This window comes from Fringilla coelebs, assembly GCF_963513975.1.
Source record: "Fringilla coelebs genome assembly, chromosome: 3".
In the NCBI taxonomy this organism is placed as follows: Eukaryota; Metazoa; Chordata; class Aves; order Passeriformes; family Fringillidae; genus Fringilla; species Fringilla coelebs.
In genome coordinates, this window is record NC_140030.1 from 93,170,582 (window position 1) to 93,188,081 (window position 17,500).

A 17,500-nucleotide genomic window follows, 5' to 3' on the forward strand; every position below is an offset into this window, starting at 1 on the left:
AGGAATAGTATAGCTAGCTACAGGAGCACACGTAACTGCAGCGCGTGCAAAAAAAGAGCAGAAAGAAAGAAAAAGGTCACGTTCCTCTAGTTTACTCAGCAGCTGATGTAAAAATCACTATGTCAGCGTAAGGTGTAAAGGGGCCGGCCAATTAAATATAGCAAAGTCCACTGTGCCGGTTGTGACACCTACGCATCAAAATTGCTATTCCTTATGCATCCCATAAGGCATTCTGCATTTTTTAATTATGAGAGCACAGCGGGCTGGGGGGAAAGGAAGGTGTAACAGTAAAAAAATCTAGACTTCTTTTAATACCTGGAAAATGGTTGGATGCAGTGTCATTACCCTTCAGTTACTTGTCCTGGAAATTTTTTGGTCCATATACATTTTCCCCTCATCTGATACACTAACAGAATTTGCCAGCTGCTTCCCCCACACCCCGCCCCCAGCAGAAGCGCAGAGACGTGGGTTTAAAAGGTGGTGGGGAAGGGGAGGAAAGAATGCTTTTTGAAAGAAATGGGGCTGGGGGGAGGAATGTCAGTGCTCTTATCCTTCTTACTGTTTAAATTTAACAGTTCAACAGATGCATTACCTCTCAGCTCATCAAGTGGTTTAGCAATTTCCGTGAGTTTTACTACATTCAGATGGAGAAGTATGCACGGCAAGCCATCAACGACGGGGTCACGAGCACTGAGGAGCTGTCTATAACCAGAGACTGTGAGCTGTACAGGGCCCTGAACATGCACTACAATAAAGCAAATGATTTTGAGGTAGGCACTGATCTTTGTTTCTCTGTGTGTGTGAGTTGCTTCGAGGGCCAGGCTGCCTTTAAAATAATGTACCTTTTTGATGTGGCTGTGACCAGTGGAATCTTGGCTTTCCACATCCCTGAATGATGCTAATTAATCCTTTTAGCCCTGGTAGCCAGAGACTTATGCCTCGCTAGGACCTGACAAGAGAGAAAAGTTTTCACTTTTTTTTTTTTTTTTTAAAGTTTCTTAGTTTCAACTTTTTGAAGTTTCCTTTAGGAGGGACAGTAGTAAAAGAAGTCCCCTCACAGCTCTTCTAAAGCTCCCTAATTGTGTGGTCAAACATTCTGCTTTTCTTCATTTGATTTACAGAAATGAAATGCATTTGCTTTGTCCAACTGCAGGATAAAATGAGTACTCGAAGTAAATGCTCTGTTTTCAGCTGTAACAGGTTTGTGGCTTTGATTAAGATTCCTGTTTACAGGCCAGCCTGGTAGCTCAGCAGACTATTGTTATCATTAACATGCTGACCCTCGGCGATACCACGGGAGAGTGTTTCTCCCTGCTGAGGATGGCAGTTTGCATTATTCAGGTAGTCAGATGCAATGATGCATTTGAACAGGGTGTGCATGTGGGGGAGGCTTGAGTAATCCCATCTCTTGGTGGAGTAGGAAAGCAATGGTGGTACTAATTATTCTTTTTTTTTTTTCTTGTCTGCACCATTCCCTCAGGGTCAAGTTGCATAATAATCCCCCTCCTGTACAAAAGTGATTTTTCAGCATGAGGAGGGTGATCTCCTGCCTAAAATCCTTCTGATGGATTTTTAGCTGGACTTGTTTTCATAGCACATAGATTCAGATGATGCACAAAGTCTAAGCAAAGACTTTGTTGTCTTTCTTGGTTGTTTCCCCCTCTTCTGGGCTGGCAGAGTTTTCTGCAAGGATGGTTGCGTGGAAGGGGCAGATGAAGCAAGGGAGGGAAGAGGATGTTCCTCAGAGTTTTGCCATCCATGGTGGGTGATGGCAACATCTAGACTGCTTTTGGTGTGCCATGACCTCCCAGGCACTCCCAAGGGCTCTGGCCCTACTAGGAACACAAGCAGGCACAAGGCAGGAGACTCCCACCCCTGGGATGTAGGTCTGCCCTAATGCCAAGCCAGAGTCACCAAAAATAGGAACAGAAAAGGAAATACACCAGGAGATAAGTGTGACCAACTTTTTCCTTGTGCTTAGATTCACTCAAGTTTTTACTTACTAACATTTTTCTGTTCAAAGAACATAGGTTGAAATGTTCCTTGCGCTCAAAGTTCTCATACACTTGATGGTTTCAGACACTTATTACTCATTTTCAAAGTGTTAGTGCCAGTGTTAATGTGAGTGGATTACTCCAGTGAAGAATTGTGGGGAGTGTATATGTGTTTTCAAGTAGATAAGAAAACATAAATCTCATGTTAATACTGCTAGCGATTGCAGTCTCCTCAGCCAAGGGTCCTACAGTGGGTTGGAAAGGAGCCCCTTGGTTTGTTTTCCTCCATCGTTGAGGGAAAGAGATATTATAAATGGAGATTACAAATTCATTCCTTTAGTCTTCCTTGTGTTATGTACTATAATGAGAATTTCCTAGAGTTCAGATCTTGGTTTTGCTGAGGATCCAGCAGTTATGAGAACCTTAAGCTGTGTGGTGCAGTGTTTAACGTAGACAATGTAACTTTTCCAGATAAATGCCCATCCCCTCCCCCACAAGCTGGAAAGCAAAAATGACAAGTACTGTAATGTTGAAATTGGATCCAAAAGGATTTAGCAAACTGAGCATTTGCCATATTTAGCATCATCAAAGTTCCTTCCTCTCATACTTCAATGATGCTTTGCTGATCTTCTGATTACTCTGATATGCTATTTCTCTTAAATCACCTACACTGTCATTCCTAAACCCTTCCGTTTGTCTATTCTCGGGTCACATTCATGCATATACTTCATGTGTATAGGCCTAAGCTGACTATTAGGGAAAAAATTCTAAAGTTAGAATGTGTGCTTGGTCCATACCAGGCTGTGCCATTGATTTGTTCAAGAATTTGTGATACTGTGTTCCTTTCCCTGGGCATTGCCACTGACAGCTTGTAGCAAAGTCAAATAAGATGCTTAACAAACCACATGTCCTATCATTTTTAGTTTTGCCATTGTACCCTGGTGGCTGTGAGCCAGAGACAGATCCAAGGCCTCCTCCCATGCAATGCAACTTTGTCTGTGTTTTGTGTGTACACGTGTGTAACCAGTTCCACATTTTTCTCTCTTGCAGTAGGGTTAGCTGGAGAAACGTGCTGAGCCAAATAGAACAATGAGGGACTGAACTTTGAAAGGAAAAAAAAAAAAGAAAAAACAGTTTGGGATTTTTTTGTGGCAGGTGAAGGTGCTTCTTTATTCTGGGGCCATTCCTCCAGGGAGGAAGAAGGTGGGCTGTCCTGGTGAGTGAAAGCCACAAATGTCAGTGTCCCAGCTCAAGCTGGTCAGAAAGAGAGCACAGCTTGCTGTGCCACTTGATATCAGTCTCATCTGCGGTGTTGCCATAGGCTTTTTAGTGCCAGCTGCAATAATTAAAGTCAGGTATTGTTGCTATGTATTACAGGAAAAAGTAGGGAAAATAAAAATGAAATAATTTCGTTACTCTCTTTCAGAATCTGCCCTAGCACAGGTCATCAGAGCTCACAGTTGTGACTCTGGCAGGATGATTGAAAACCAGGGCGATACCATGCTTTGAGTCAAAATAGAAATATGGTTGAAAAACATGAGTTGAAAAAAAAAATTAGTTTAACATTAGTTAAAAAACATAAACAGGGGGTTTATTTTTAGATTTATGTACTTAAAACAACCAAAAGAAACTGGCCTTAGGACAATGCCTGAATTTTAGCCTTGCTTTGTCTCCCACTCCTTCTCAGTCATCCTTGTTCCCTGGCATGTTTTAGCAGTTACCGTCGCTCTCCACGTATTAACGCCTCTCTGCACAGCGCCCATTCCTTCTCCTGGTGGACATTTAACACCTCAGCCTTAGTTCTGAGGTGCCAGGGTGTCTCTGTGGTGGCAGTTCCACTTTGTGACCCCTGCCTGCTCCTTGCGCCTGCCCCGCCGCTCTGCGGGGCGGGCAGAGCAAAGCAAGCCCAGCGTGCGCCATGCTCCCGGGCTCAGCCCGCCCGCTGCCTCACGGGAACTTGCCCGAATTTGCAGATGTAGTTATTGAGATGGATCACAATAGTGAGGTGCCTGCCAAGCTGTGCTGTTTGCACAAACACACCGTCTGCAGTTTTGGTGCGGCGGGGCTCGACACGGGGGTTGCCTCCTTTCATGGCACTAGGTATGGCATGTGTCGCTTCCAAGGGGAGAAAACCGTTTTTAAGGAGTTTGCCCTTCTTTTGGCAGGGGAAAACCACACTAGTGGGAAAAACCTAATTAAGACCAGTTGTACTCAGGTCTTAGCAGAGTGTTTAACTTAAGGCACTCTGAGTTAGTCCCATAAAAATCAGTGGGATGATGTAAAACAAGTCAAATAACACCACCTATAAAATCTAAGTAAAAATCCAGTCACGTAAGCGGCCTAGAAGCCCTTGAGAGGAACGCAGGCTGCCAACATTTTCAGAAGTGATGATGATTTTAGGTCAATTTCATTTTGGGATGTTCAATAGGAGTCACTTTGTCAGGAGGTCCTCAACAGTCCATTCCCTGAAAATGAAGTGTGCCCAGCACTGCATCCAAAAATTAAGATATCCTAAATTATAAAAACTGCTGGCCACTCATATGCTTATTTTAGGAACCTGTATTCTTCCCCAGTTTCATCTGCAGGATTCATCTTGAACTGAATTGGTGTTCATCAAAAGGAGAATTAAAGTCCTCAAACCTGATTCTCATTTAAACTAAGGCCACTTTTGAGTGGTTTTGCAGCAGTTAGGCACTGTAAAGTGTAGTTTATAAGCATCCTAATACTCTGGAGCCGTGCAGAGTGGCCTCAAGAGCAGTGAAATTAAGTCTGTAACCTGCTAACTTGCATCCCAAAGGTCGCTCTTTCCATGCAAACTGCCCTGCTGCGGCAGTCTCCATGCTTCTGGTGGTACCAGCAGTGAGCACAGCCCAACGGGACAGTTGTTTGTTTCAGTACGCCACTCCTCACATTTCTCCCTCAGCTGTATACTTCCTCCTTCAAGGGCTTTATTGTTGTAGTGTTCCAACATCGTTCTCTGCACTCCTAAAGACCGAGTCGGAAGGCTGCTGTCTGCTGATCTGCAGCAAGGGGAGTAAAGCTGCTCTGGCAATTTGAGAATAACAAATGTAACTGTCCTGAGTCCTTTGAAGGCAAACTGAAACATAGGTGGCCAGATGGTATTTCTTTTTCACTTAAAAATCTTGGTTTCAGGGAACTTAATTGATGCCCTCTGGCCTTTTTTCCTTTTTTTTTTTTTTCCTTTTCCCCTCCCCTTCTAATTTTGAAGAGACTCCCTTGTGAAACAGCAGAGCTTTCCTTGAAACTGCACAGGACATGAACCTGGTTTTTAATCAAGTAACAAAATCCACAGCTTGCAATAGAAGGTCCGTGCGTTGCATGTATCAATTAATGCTTATTAATCAGTTTTTGCAGTTAGTTGAACTGCAGACTGTAGTTGGAAGCTATTAGGGAGAGAGTTGTGAGAGGAATACTATTGCAGCACTACACCCAGGTCTGCTGTTTGTGTCCTTTGGAATCAAGGTGTTTGTATAATGAAGTTGGCATGTTGATATATGATCTATTTTTTAATGTCATTACAATTTTAGTTCCCCCTGCCTTTTTGTCATTGGGTTGCATTTAAGCACAGCAAGCCCAACTTTAAACTTCCTTACTCAACAGCTTTATTAGTTATAACGTACCGTGACCTTTCTCAACATTCTTAAAGAAAAAGATACAGTGTAATGTCACTTTACTTTGCTTATTGTTCTTTGTTGTGGTGAACAAAGCATTTTCTACAGTGGCTATAGCACATAATTATACAGCTTTCAATAGCGGTGTCTTGGCACATATCAAAGTTCAGAAGAGCCTTTAGAAAAAAAAAGATGTTTTGTGGCAGCCTAGGGAGGGTCTCATCTTTCCTTCAGAAAATAGTTCAAGGCTCTTCTGTCAAGCTTCCCTACTTAGAGCTTTTTCTCCTCCTGCTTCATAAAGTTTAAAGGGGATTCAGTGGAGTTCTATGATCTATTTCCTTTGAAAGATTGTTCCTTTGCACAGAGAAGTCCTTTGACTTCAAGAGTTCACAGATTCATGTCTTTAGGTATCATATGTCTGACCTTATCAGTTACTCTATTTAATGTAGGAGAAAAAGTCTCAACTCTTTGTGTTTGTCTGTTTTGCCTCTGTGAAATGATTTGGTGAAAAGACCATCCTTTTTAACACACCACTGAGAGGCCGTTTCTGACTGTAACCTACCCTGTGGTTCTTCTAAAAAAAAAAAAAATTGTCCTTGTGTTTTGTGTATGGATGATTTCACAGTGAGAATAGAATTATACAAGGACAGACACACATAAAAAAATCTTTTGCTCTTTTTTCCTAAATGATCTATTGGCTATTTTGGTGGCTGCTACTCTGGTTCCCCAACAGGCACAACCATTTAACAAACACAGAGATAGCGGCTGGAGTGCTGGGCCAGCAGTAGGTTTTCCCTTGCTTCGACCTACCCCAAAGGCCTTCATAATTAATTGTCCTTCAGAGATGAGGAAAGTTCAGAGACAGTGTGTGTAGCGATGTCTATTGTCTGACATTCAGTTCTCCTTCCCTCAGCTCTTTTTCTTCATTCCACAAAGGGTTATCAATAGGAGCAGGGAGCAAGCTCTCTTCTAACAGCTGCTGGTGGTGGCTGTAGCTTTCTGTGGAAGGTATCATTGTGTTCAGCCATCTATGGATTAAATGGCTGGAAAAGTTCTAACAACCCTTTCAAACGGGCGTGTTTATTTCATCTAGATTACACAGACCTATTTAGCTAATTAAAAACTTTCTCAGAACCCCTTCTCTCCTATTCAAGGCAAGGAAAAAAATTAAAACACTGCTGTAATTATAAAGAATGGCCGCAATGAAACTTTGTTAAATAAATGAAAAATTCGATCTGTCAGCTTTGATCCAAACTCACCCAAATAAGCAGAGGCTTGTTTGTTGAGTTGTTCCGTGGTTTTGGTTTGTGGTTTGTTGGTTTTTTTTCTTAGAGGGAAACAAGGTGCACAGTAGAAAAAGCATAAAAGAAAACATTGATATAAGCTGAAAAAGAAACAAACACTCGCCCAATTTAAAAAACTGCCGCAGTTCGTACTGTCTCTGCTCCTAACATCAAAGTGCAAAGACACTGGAGTTTGCTAAACAGATTATTAATATTGTTTTGCCTTCTGTGATTAATTTAGAATCCACTGTGGCATAATTATTAAACTTCATATACAACAGAACAAAATTATATACATGCTTCCTTGTTTTCCCTGATGATATGCTAAACAAAGATATGGTGGGGTTAGTAGATAGGCAAGAAGTACAGTCAAATTAGAGCTGTTTATTAACAATCACTATGTTACTGCTCCAATTAATTGGGCGAAGCCAAAAAGGACAAATACAATCATTCTTCCACTGAACAGTTTAACTAGCAAATTAGGGGGGTTTTCAATTTTTTTTTCCTCTCAAAAAAAAAAAAAAAAAAAAGAACTCCACTATGGACCTTCACCTGCACTCTTCACAAATACATCACTTTGCAATGGGAAGAAATAATCATATAAAACATTTTCTGGGCTCCATCTCACTTCCTGACTGTTAAGAAGGACTGCACAACAATCAAGATCAATTATTGTACTGATTAAGTTATTATGTCTGGCATTTTGAAACAGGTTTTCTGTATTTAAGAAGAAATTGCATACAGAGTAGATGCAGCTAATACAGTAATGCAAAAAAAGATCATAAAAAATTAAAGTTATTCTTATGAATCTTTCATTAGAAGCAATGAAAAGGGACATTGGTGAAGCCAAGTGCTTTGTTCTTCTGAGCTCCTCTCGTAGGTCCAGATCCTGCAAACAATTACGTACTTGAATGTTCCTTCTGTGAGAGTCCTGTTGGCACCTTCAGCCTATCTCCTGCCCTTTCACAATTTCCCCACTTCAGCCCGTGGCAACACTACTAGCAGCGTTGTTCTACTTTATCAAACGGATGTTCCCTTTGAAAATTGACAGATTTCTGTAAAAAAAAAATATATATATATACCACAAAATCACAGAGCTGTACAGAGGCAAACACTTGCTTTTATGCAGGAAGAACTGTTGTGAAATGATTTAAGGCTACTCAGAGCTTTTCAGATTACTCCCCACCGCAAATAACATGTTAAGTACTAAATTACCCTAAGCGGTGTTTTATTACTGATCAATAAAATAGTAATCTCATCTTTTAGCATGGAAAAATATTTTAGCTGGGTTTCTTCTAGTTTAGTTCAGGGATAGCTGTAAACCAGAAGGCAAAATCATCACTGCTGTCCCTGCAAATAAAAAAAAAAAAAAAAACAACCAAAAAACAAACCAAACAAATCGAACCCCATCCTCATTTGTTTGTAGCTTTGCTTTGAGGGAATCCTAGGATTGTTCCAGCTGAATGGTGTTGGGTTTCTGTTCCTGAGTACATGTGTGCATTGTGTGCTGTGGGGTTTTTGGGGTATTTGGTTTTTTAGTTTTGCTTCTTTCACAATTATTTACCTGTACTCATCTTTATTGCCCCCTCTTCTTTTCAAACAAAACAACAAAAAAAATTCCCCTTCACCCCCCTGAAAAAAAAAAAAAAAAGGAAAAATAAAAGGAACCCACGGAAACAAAACAAAACTTGGCAAACTCTTCTGACTCCCAGTGCCATTTCATTTAGCATTCAACAAGGGGTACTGGGAATTGAAACATCAACTGGAGATCGAGAAAAGCACCAATTTATAGTGTGTTAGCCTTGCACAATTCAAGATTTCTTTTGCTGGCTGCACACATTATACCCAACATCTCGCCACTCTCTTGTGGCAGTTGTGAGGAATGGCTGTTCCTTCCCGTGTGTGTACTACAGGCCTCTAAAGACCCTTATTTATTCTCTCCCATGTCACCTTGTGTACAGTCTGGTCTGTGACACTGATGGTGATTATGTCATTATTTTGCTCTGGGGGCTTTGGCACATCTGCAGAGCTGATGCACATCTTCTTTGTTACGCTGGCATACGTCCCATATCGCAAATGCTTCATTAGCCTTACTGCCTGCCTCCTTGCCAGACAAGAATACCCAAATCCAAGCTTCTTTTTCCTCTGGTCTTTTGTGTCTGTGATGAGCCTTTATTCATCTTCCTAGTTCTTCCCTGTTTTCTATTTTTCTGTGTAAAACCGATTTCCAGATGTCCGTCGTTCTCCAAAATCCCATCGTAGATGAGGAGTGAGAAGCAAGGTGAATTTTAACCCATGTCATCCCTCACTCGCTCAGAGTCTTATCCCTTACAAGGTGAAATGCTTTTTCTTTCATTCTGTAGCTAGCAGGAATTCGTTAGGCAATTTTAAAACCTGGTGTTTAAAAAAAAAAAAGAATAAAAAAAAGAAAATAAATCAATAAATCTTACCATTTTATAAATCCTAGTTGTGCTAATGGGTACCATGCAAGTTGCACATGTTTTTTCCAGACTTTCTGCATTTCTTTTAGACAACATATCTAAATTTCTCACTCAGAACTTTTGGAGGAGCAGCACTGTCTAATGAAGGTGGAGGGTGTTCATGAGACCCGATCAGCTGAAATTTCTTGTATCTGTTTTAATGTGTCACATTAGAAGGTCATAGAACATTTTGTACTGTGAAAATTGAGGAGAATGTTTGATCTTCTGAACTTTATCTAAGCTGTTCTATATAAATGTCATACCAGAGAGATGTGAAATAGTAGGTTAGCTTACTAGCTTTGTAAGATTTTTCCCTCCGTTTCCCACCCACCCCATGCTTTTTCTTCATGACACAGAACTAAATTCTGGGCTGGATTCTCAATGTCTGGTGTAAATCAGCTCCAGCAATCATTGCAGCTAATTAATATATGCCAGCTGAAGAGCTGTCTTTTGTTGTGTTACTATACAGTCAAGTGTGTGAATGTATTTTAAATGCTAATTGGAAAAAAGTTTCATTTAATTTTTTAAACTACACATTAAATGCAGCACTGAATTTAGAGTCACAGAGCCATCATGTTCATGGATGTGAGGTGGAGGGTGGGTGTTGTTTTTATTTTTGTGAGGCACGCTTGCCAAAAGAGGAGATCCCAGCCAATGCTGCCTCACAGTGCAGGGTCAGGGCTGTGTGACTGACTTTAACAGAAGCCTCACAGAGAGGATTGCCCATCCTATAGGACTTTGAATAGGTCACCTTCAGGCAGAACACTGTTTCCTTGATACATTCAATGTGTTTTAGAATGGACGAGAGTCAGGCTCTCACGATGTCAATTAGCAAACTGTCAAAATCCTTCGGAAACCGTGGGAGAGGTTTAGCAGCGCTGTGACCCGTGCTGGTTTCTGGGCCAGCTTTCTGGGGTCCTGCCCTTTCTCAGAGCAGATATCCCTGGCCTGAGAGAGCAGTGGCAGCCCAGGTCTGCTTGCAGGAAGGCCTTGCAGCATTGGTGAGGAGCGCTGTGGGGATGCTGTTTTCAAACATACCTAAATCTGTAAGGGCAAATGCTGAGGTTGTGAGGAAGTGGCAGCAGGATATTGCACAAATCCACGAGGACTCAGTGTCCTTCACCTGCGTGAGACAAGGCAAACCTGAGAGCGGGAGGAGATGTAGTTTGTAGCAGTTGTAACATTAACAGCACAAAAGTGAAGAAAAACCATTCAGTCCAAGTGGGAGGCAGTCTTTGGAGCACTGGATTGCTTACTTACACATAGCCCATCACCTGCAGCGCCAGAGTATAGCTGAATTTTGTGCAGAGAGAGTCTTCCTGATAGGTAAGTGTGGGTGGGCGAGAGATAGAAGGACAGCCAGGAGGGCTGGCCGAAGGTAATCAGTGTTTTGGAGATGATTTCTCCCTTCAGATCTGGAAGGGGCAAGGTTCAGCTTTCTTATCTGCAGAGGGGGAAGGTACACGGGCGGGCTCTGACTTGTTTTGTGTGCCCTCTGTGGGGGGGCTGTTTCAAGGCTCTGGTGGAAATGTGCTGTCAGAAGAAGCTCTGTCCAGGTGGTAGTCCAGAGTGCTCAAAGAGGTGGCCTTGAACTTGTTTCTCTAGTTAGTGGAGAGGCTTTGTAGAGAGCAGCAAACCAGGGTGGCATGATCTCTGTTGCTAAGCAGACAGACTGCTGCGATTGGGACTTAGGCAGAACTGTGGCATAGACATATAAATGCATTTAAAGCAGTATAGTCTGCAACTTCAGAAAGTTTTTAGAGGAGAGAAGGGAAAATAAACGCTGCAAATGAAAGGTCTTTAAGTGCCAAATATCAATGTTCAGCGGGGTGGGGGGAGCAGGGGCTGGAGCAGCTTATCTCTTACAACTGCAGAGAGAGCTGGCTCCATCAGATGAGGCCCAGCCTCGAGGTTATCTAATCCACTGCTGTCTGGAGTCGCACCATTTCCTTCCGCAAGGGATAAAGGGGAGTCAAATGAGAGGCAGCTCAGCCCATTAGCATGTAAGACTGTCTTCTGGCCTTACAGGCTTGTGAGCCTCACTGGTGCCTAGCAGGTCCTGCACTGGAGCTTGTAACAGGGTGTTCGTAGCCCAGTTTGGCCAGCTGCATGCCTCAGGATGGCATAGATGGAGCAGTTTATCCCATCGTGATGGGCTCTGGATGCTCATAAAAGCATGGTTGCACTGGGAGGAGATTTTTCAGAATTGTTCAGTGAGAGCATAAGCTAGTGGAGACAGCTTTATTTGCAACACTCCTCACCCATAACCGTGCACAATTTCCTTCCCCTGCCCTTACCCTCTGCCACTGGAAAGAGGAAAGGAGGTACCCTCTGCCAGAGGGCATGCTTGCCATCTTCATGACACCCCCAAAAGGACCCTGGTGACAGCCTGCTTCCCTGCCAGACTGATTAAACACCACCTGCTTCCCATCCTTCTCTCCTATGTCCCTCCTCACTCCCCCCAGCCCAGCCCATGCAAACCGAGGAGGAAGAGGGCACAGTTGGAGCTTTTCAGGGCCAGACACAGAAGACAAAGGTGATTGCAATGCAGAGAGATGGGAAGAGTGTGCAAGAGCAAGCAACACCAATTATAGATGCTACTGTACTGTAATTTATGTGTACATACATATACATATACATATACATATACATATACATATACATATACATATGCATACATACACACACACACACATATATATATGTGATGTATTCTAGATGCATAATCATTTTAAACATCACTTCTGCTATAGTGTTAGTGGTTCACCTATGGAGCCAAATTCTACTGAACATAAAAAAATCCTTGCAAAGCACAAGTTCTATGAGCCACTTTGCCTCTGTATCCATGGTCTAACCAGCAGTTTCTGCATGCCTGGATCTTTCACACATGGAAATACACCATGAAAGCAGAGGACTTGCTGCTGGTGCAAGACGTAAGCTGCTCATCTCAGTCCAGGCTGTACCTCCTGGTCCTTCTGAGTAACACATCACATTCCTATCTGGTTGATGTGTCCAGGAGAGTATGCAATAACCTCTCTGCTGAGCCAGAATTAGGTGGTCATCCCTGTACTCACTTTTCTGGACAGGTTTTTTGTGGGCGCCTGTATGTGGTACCTGCCAGAATTTGGCAGCAGGGTACATAATATGCTGCTTGGCATTGTAGGCAGCCTCTTGTAGCAGATTGCATTTCACCACAATGGACTGAGTTAAGGTTAGACTATTCTTGTGTGTGAGAGTTTTATTTTTTCTTCGGTTTTTGTATGAGACAGCTACTGGAGTGTGACAGTAACCCCTCCAGTGGTTCTTTCTTACATTTCCCAACATCACTAAATGCCCAGCTAGCATAAGCTGTAGGAGCCTTAGTGATTTTTCCATTCTGTGGCACTGCCACTGGCAATGCAGCAAGTTAAGGGCAATAAGAGTTTCCATTAGAAGCCTCTACATCTCATACAGTTCTAATTCATCAGTATGGCAGAAGAGGGAATTTAATAATCTTCCCAGTAAAAAGCTGTTGATGATTTCTGAGGACGGAGAAGGGGAGAACTGAATTTCAGGGTGCAAAAAGTCTAAACAAATTGGAAATGCTAAGTCCTTGTGATTTTGTCTTACCTCGCTCTACTCCCAAGTCTTACCAAGTTTTGTGTTGGAAACGAGCACGTTGAAGCCATGGTGTTGGCATGCCAGAGTAGCTCTGTTTCCACGATGGAGCGGCTCATCCTTTGCACTGTGGGCGCGGCAGTTCCGGGACAGGGATCCCACAGGGTGCAGTGCTGTGCGTGGGGCAGGACGGGGAGATGGGGAGATGGGTGCCCCCAGGGAGCACCCCGGGAGGCAGCAGGGCTGTGAGCCCCAGCGAGCTGCAGCAGCGCGGTTTGTGCTCAGCCGCCAGCGGCGCTCGGTGCTCCAGCCGCGCGGGGAGCCTGCAGAGTACTTCCCAGTCTTTATTTGTGGAAAAGCTTAATTGAAATGCAAGTGATTAAATCTAATGTATCATGCAGTATCCATTTTCACTGCACTACCACTTTCACTTCCCCGATATTATCAGGCATCTCAGCAGCCCCACTGTCAGGTTTTTTCCTTGTAAGAGCCCTGCCCATTCTCTCTCCTCTTTGTGAGCTTGGCGGAGGAGATAACAGTAAGCCAACAGTAGATTACTAGTGCTCTAAACTCTCCTCATGGGATAGGGGATCTCAGCTTTATTTTAAACAAACACTTTTAAGATACATCCTTAAATAATTTCCCAGCTTTTTTAAAAGAGTAAAAAAAAACTGCACTGCAACAGTAAATGCAATAAGCAATCTCTGTTGTTTGCCTAATTTTTCTCTTCTGAGCCGGACTTGGACAAATGGTTTTCCCTTTCCAATACTAGGGCTGTCCCAAAAGAGTGGCCTTCTCTTTGTGTGGCACAGACTTTCCTAAACAGCCACCCAGTTTCTTGTCCGTTTTTTTCTCTTTCCAAAAAAATCTATTTCTTAATAGATTTGTGCAGCAGGAGTTGTGAAAGGAAACTTGAAGGCAAAAAATGAAGACTGTGGTGGCACCAGAGAACTGCTGCTGTAGCCAGTGGGATTGGGACACATGTAGAGGTGGGCAAAATGACATCCTGCATTCTAGAAAGGTGCTGGTTGGGAGAAGAGTGTGTATACTAGAGCATCCAATAGTTTTGAGGTATTTTTCCTTTGTGTTTTTAAAATAAAAGCATCCTTTCCAACTATTTCCCTCTCCTCATAAGTGATAATGGAAGAGGCATTAGCCTTTCCATTGCCTGAGCCAACCTGTTTTTTTCTAAGAGGTGTCCAGGATGTTCAGCCAATTGAGTGATCTAATTAGCTGAAAATTGTTAATTTCCTTTACCTTATAAAGCACCTAACACAGAAACTGTTAAATAATGTTAAGTGTCAGACTTAAACTGAGAACATTGGGCCATATGCTGCCGTGGCTTTCGCGCCAAAAAGTGTAGCAACTTACTCCAAAACCTGCCTCCAATTCCTGTGTGGAAGCCAAAGCCTCCTGCTTGATATGCTGCCACACCAACTCACAGTGCTAAGATGGTCCCACACAGCAGCTCACTGCACTTGGAGAGCAGGGAATGTGCGTGAGGAGAGGGGACAGTCTGGATGGATGTGGCAGGAGCCAGGTCACCAGCGAGGTGTTGCAGACACTGCCCTTGCAAGCCTGGGAAATGTGATGGTGGGACAGTGCTGCTCAGGGCAGCATTAGCCTGGAAAAGGCACCAGATCTGTGCCTGCAGCTCCTGATAGCACAGGTCCTGCTCTGCAGGGGGCCAGGGGGGATAGGTGAGCTGCCTGGAAGCTCCTTCTTAAAGCAGGGTGGTCCCTGGATTGGTGGAGTGCACTCAAGGGAGGGGTTGGTCTGAGTGTCACCAGCCTCTCTGAGCCCTGAGAGAAGTGGCTCCAGAGACAGTGTCATGTCTTACTGCTAGGGAGGGATGCAAAAGGGATTGTCCTTGATAAGTTTCTTGCAGGGCATAGTGTGGATATGGGAATGTGCCTTTAGATGCCAACTTTCCCCCAAGGCTTAAACCTTCTCCTGTGAGAAGAGGCTCAGGGCTATGTACGGGTGACACAAGTGGAGTTGCTTAATTATCTCCTTTAAGAAGGTTTCTTTCTGCCCCCAAATCTCACCCTACACTGACTTTGGGAGTGAGGGGTGCCTGTGCCAATCTAGTCTGTGCTTTGTATGAGTTTTCTTGGCAGAAGTATTTCTCCCGAATCCCTTCTGCTGTCGCTGTACCTGTGTTGGTGTGGATTGCTGTGTGCACACACTAAAGCTGTCTGATCTGGAGCTACCCATGGTGAAACTGCTTCCCCAGTAAGGGATTCATCATCCTGGAGAGGTTCTCCAGCACCTGCCTAATAGGTGCTGTTTATACCTTAGCCTTGGGCTCCTTACAGAGTTCTTCTGTATAGCCACTGTCTAGATGATCCAGCAAGAAGAGTGATCTGGCCTTGCCCCTCTCATCCCTCCAGCCTGTTTACTCCCATCACCACGACCTTGTGCTCTGCAACGTGAGCAGCCTTCACCAGCCGAACACCTCTGATCCTAAGTCCATGAGAGATTTTGGCTTTTCTATTTGGCAAGATGACTTGCTGCCTACCAGGTCAACATGAATAAAGACTTTTAAAATCCACAGTGTCCTGCAATTGGAAAAATTGAAAAAATCATTCTTGCGCTGTCTATGCTGCATTTCTTTATTTCTGTTCATAGTTAAAAAAGATCCAGCTCACACGTACCAAGAATTCTACTTTATATAAAATTTGAAAGTAAAATCAATCCTGGTCCAATCTTATCATTTTTAAAGTATGTTTATCCAGCTTTGTAGTAGGAACAAGCAGACTGTTTGAAGGCCACATAGTTTTCAAACCTTGGTTGCAACACGTTACCCCATTTTGAAACCTTCTTTATCTAGCCGAGAAAACTAAAATCTGTTTGACAAAGTAGCACTCCAGCCAGTTTATCTTGCAATATGGCTTTAGCTCACAGAGCCTATTGATTTCCTTAAATTAATGTTTACAGAATGCTACTGAATTTCACTCAACGGGACATTGTTCTTTTGAAGCTTTGTAAAATATGATACAGAGTGTTACTGCTATTTGTTCCTTTGCTAAGACTGATGAAACATTTATTTTTTTAAAGCGCAGCCTTGAACTATAGCTGTTTCCTACAAGTGTGTTTACTCTTGGAACATTAGTAATACAACACACTATCAGACTCCAGCACAATACCACAGGCAAAGTCTGTAGGTACGCTCTGGCCAGCCTAGTCGTAGAAATGGAGCTGAAGTTTAACACAGATTAGACACCGTATGAGAAAAGGTTCCAAGCTTAGCCCAGCTGTCCCTGTCTGAAGGATCTTCAGATTTGTGTGCTCCAGCCAAGCAGTTGTCTGACGCTGTTACAATATTAGAATGATTGCGTTGGTCTTGGTACTTCTAAACATGGGACCCCGGACTGAAAATTACCCTGTGATCCTTTCCCTCTGTCCCCCCAGACGAGGTGAATGGCTTTATGGTCGCCTTGCTCCTGGGCTGGAGGCTTCTGATCCAGTCTCTGAGGACTGCTTTCAAATCTCCTCCAAGAAGCATTTGCATTACTTATGTCCACCCAAACCTGGTAGTTTTCTAAGATGAGGTTGCAGTTTCGTGCTGCAGAAATTTTACGAGAAATCACAGCTGCCAATGGCTCAGCAATTTTGCTGCTGCTTTCTGCACGTATCATTCCAAAAAAATTGTCACTCTTTGCTTATGGGCCTAAACTGGGCACCCTTACATGTGCAAGGGTGAGTATTTTATCCCACAGGCATTAGAGTGAACCGCTCACTTGGAATATGAGTAGGAAAAATGCGCTCCTGAGGATAATCTGTCCCCCAGCCCAGCACAACCAGAGGTGGACAATCCACAGGCAACATAAACTCTCTGTTGAAACCAGTGGGGTGGTGAAAATTTACGCTGCTGAGAAGCTGACCCTTGGTAGCCTCCCACATGTGCTCAAGGAGAGGGCCTTAAACTCCCCAGTTATTGCATGCAATATTAATGTGTCAGCTGGCAAGAGAGAAAAATAGAAGTCATTTGAGCACCTAAGATGTGGGCATCTTGCTTTGTAAGGCTGTGTCTAGGTGCGAGTGACTTTTCTTTCTATCATGGAGGTTCCGTGTAACCAAGTCCCAACTCCCTGCAGCAGGGAAAGGAAAGCCAGCTCTGACTTCTTGCCTCTTTATCTAGTAATCTCTGTGTGGCCTTCCTAAAGCATCTGAGTTTATCCATTTAAGTCCACTCTGTCTGCAGTACAAGCCCCCGGCTTGTGCTACTGCTGTCAGGAGATATGTCTCTCCTTGATCAATATTTACTTAACAAACAGCAGGGATAGGAGAGTTTGTTTAGAGGAATCATGTGTGCACAAGGGTGAATGAATGCTCGGTAAAGTACTTCACCTGTTTGTCTCCTTTCCTAGGGTATCTTTTCTGCTCCAGACCTCATGCTGGGCTTTGCTACCGTTGCCCCTGTGAACATGCTCAAAGCCACCCTGCCTTAGGACAGTTTAGCAATCGGCCACAGAAAATGAACTTCTGAGTAAATATTTTATTCCCTGTTC

At 43.4% G+C, this 17,500-nt stretch overlaps 1 protein-coding gene across 5 annotated transcripts in view; it reads left to right on the top strand.

The window, feature by feature from the left end:
* Positions 1–17,500, top strand: part of PROX1 (prospero homeobox 1) — a 49,909-nt gene that overhangs the window by 21,147 nt on the left and 11,262 nt on the right. For all 5 annotated transcript variants that reach the window (XM_084203354.1, XM_084203353.1, XM_084203357.1 and 2 more), the window contains one exon: positions 576–770. In XM_084203354.1, the coding sequence (XP_084059480.1) occupies positions 576–770 (195 nt within the window). The remainder of the gene's footprint in view (positions 1–575; positions 771–17,500) is intronic.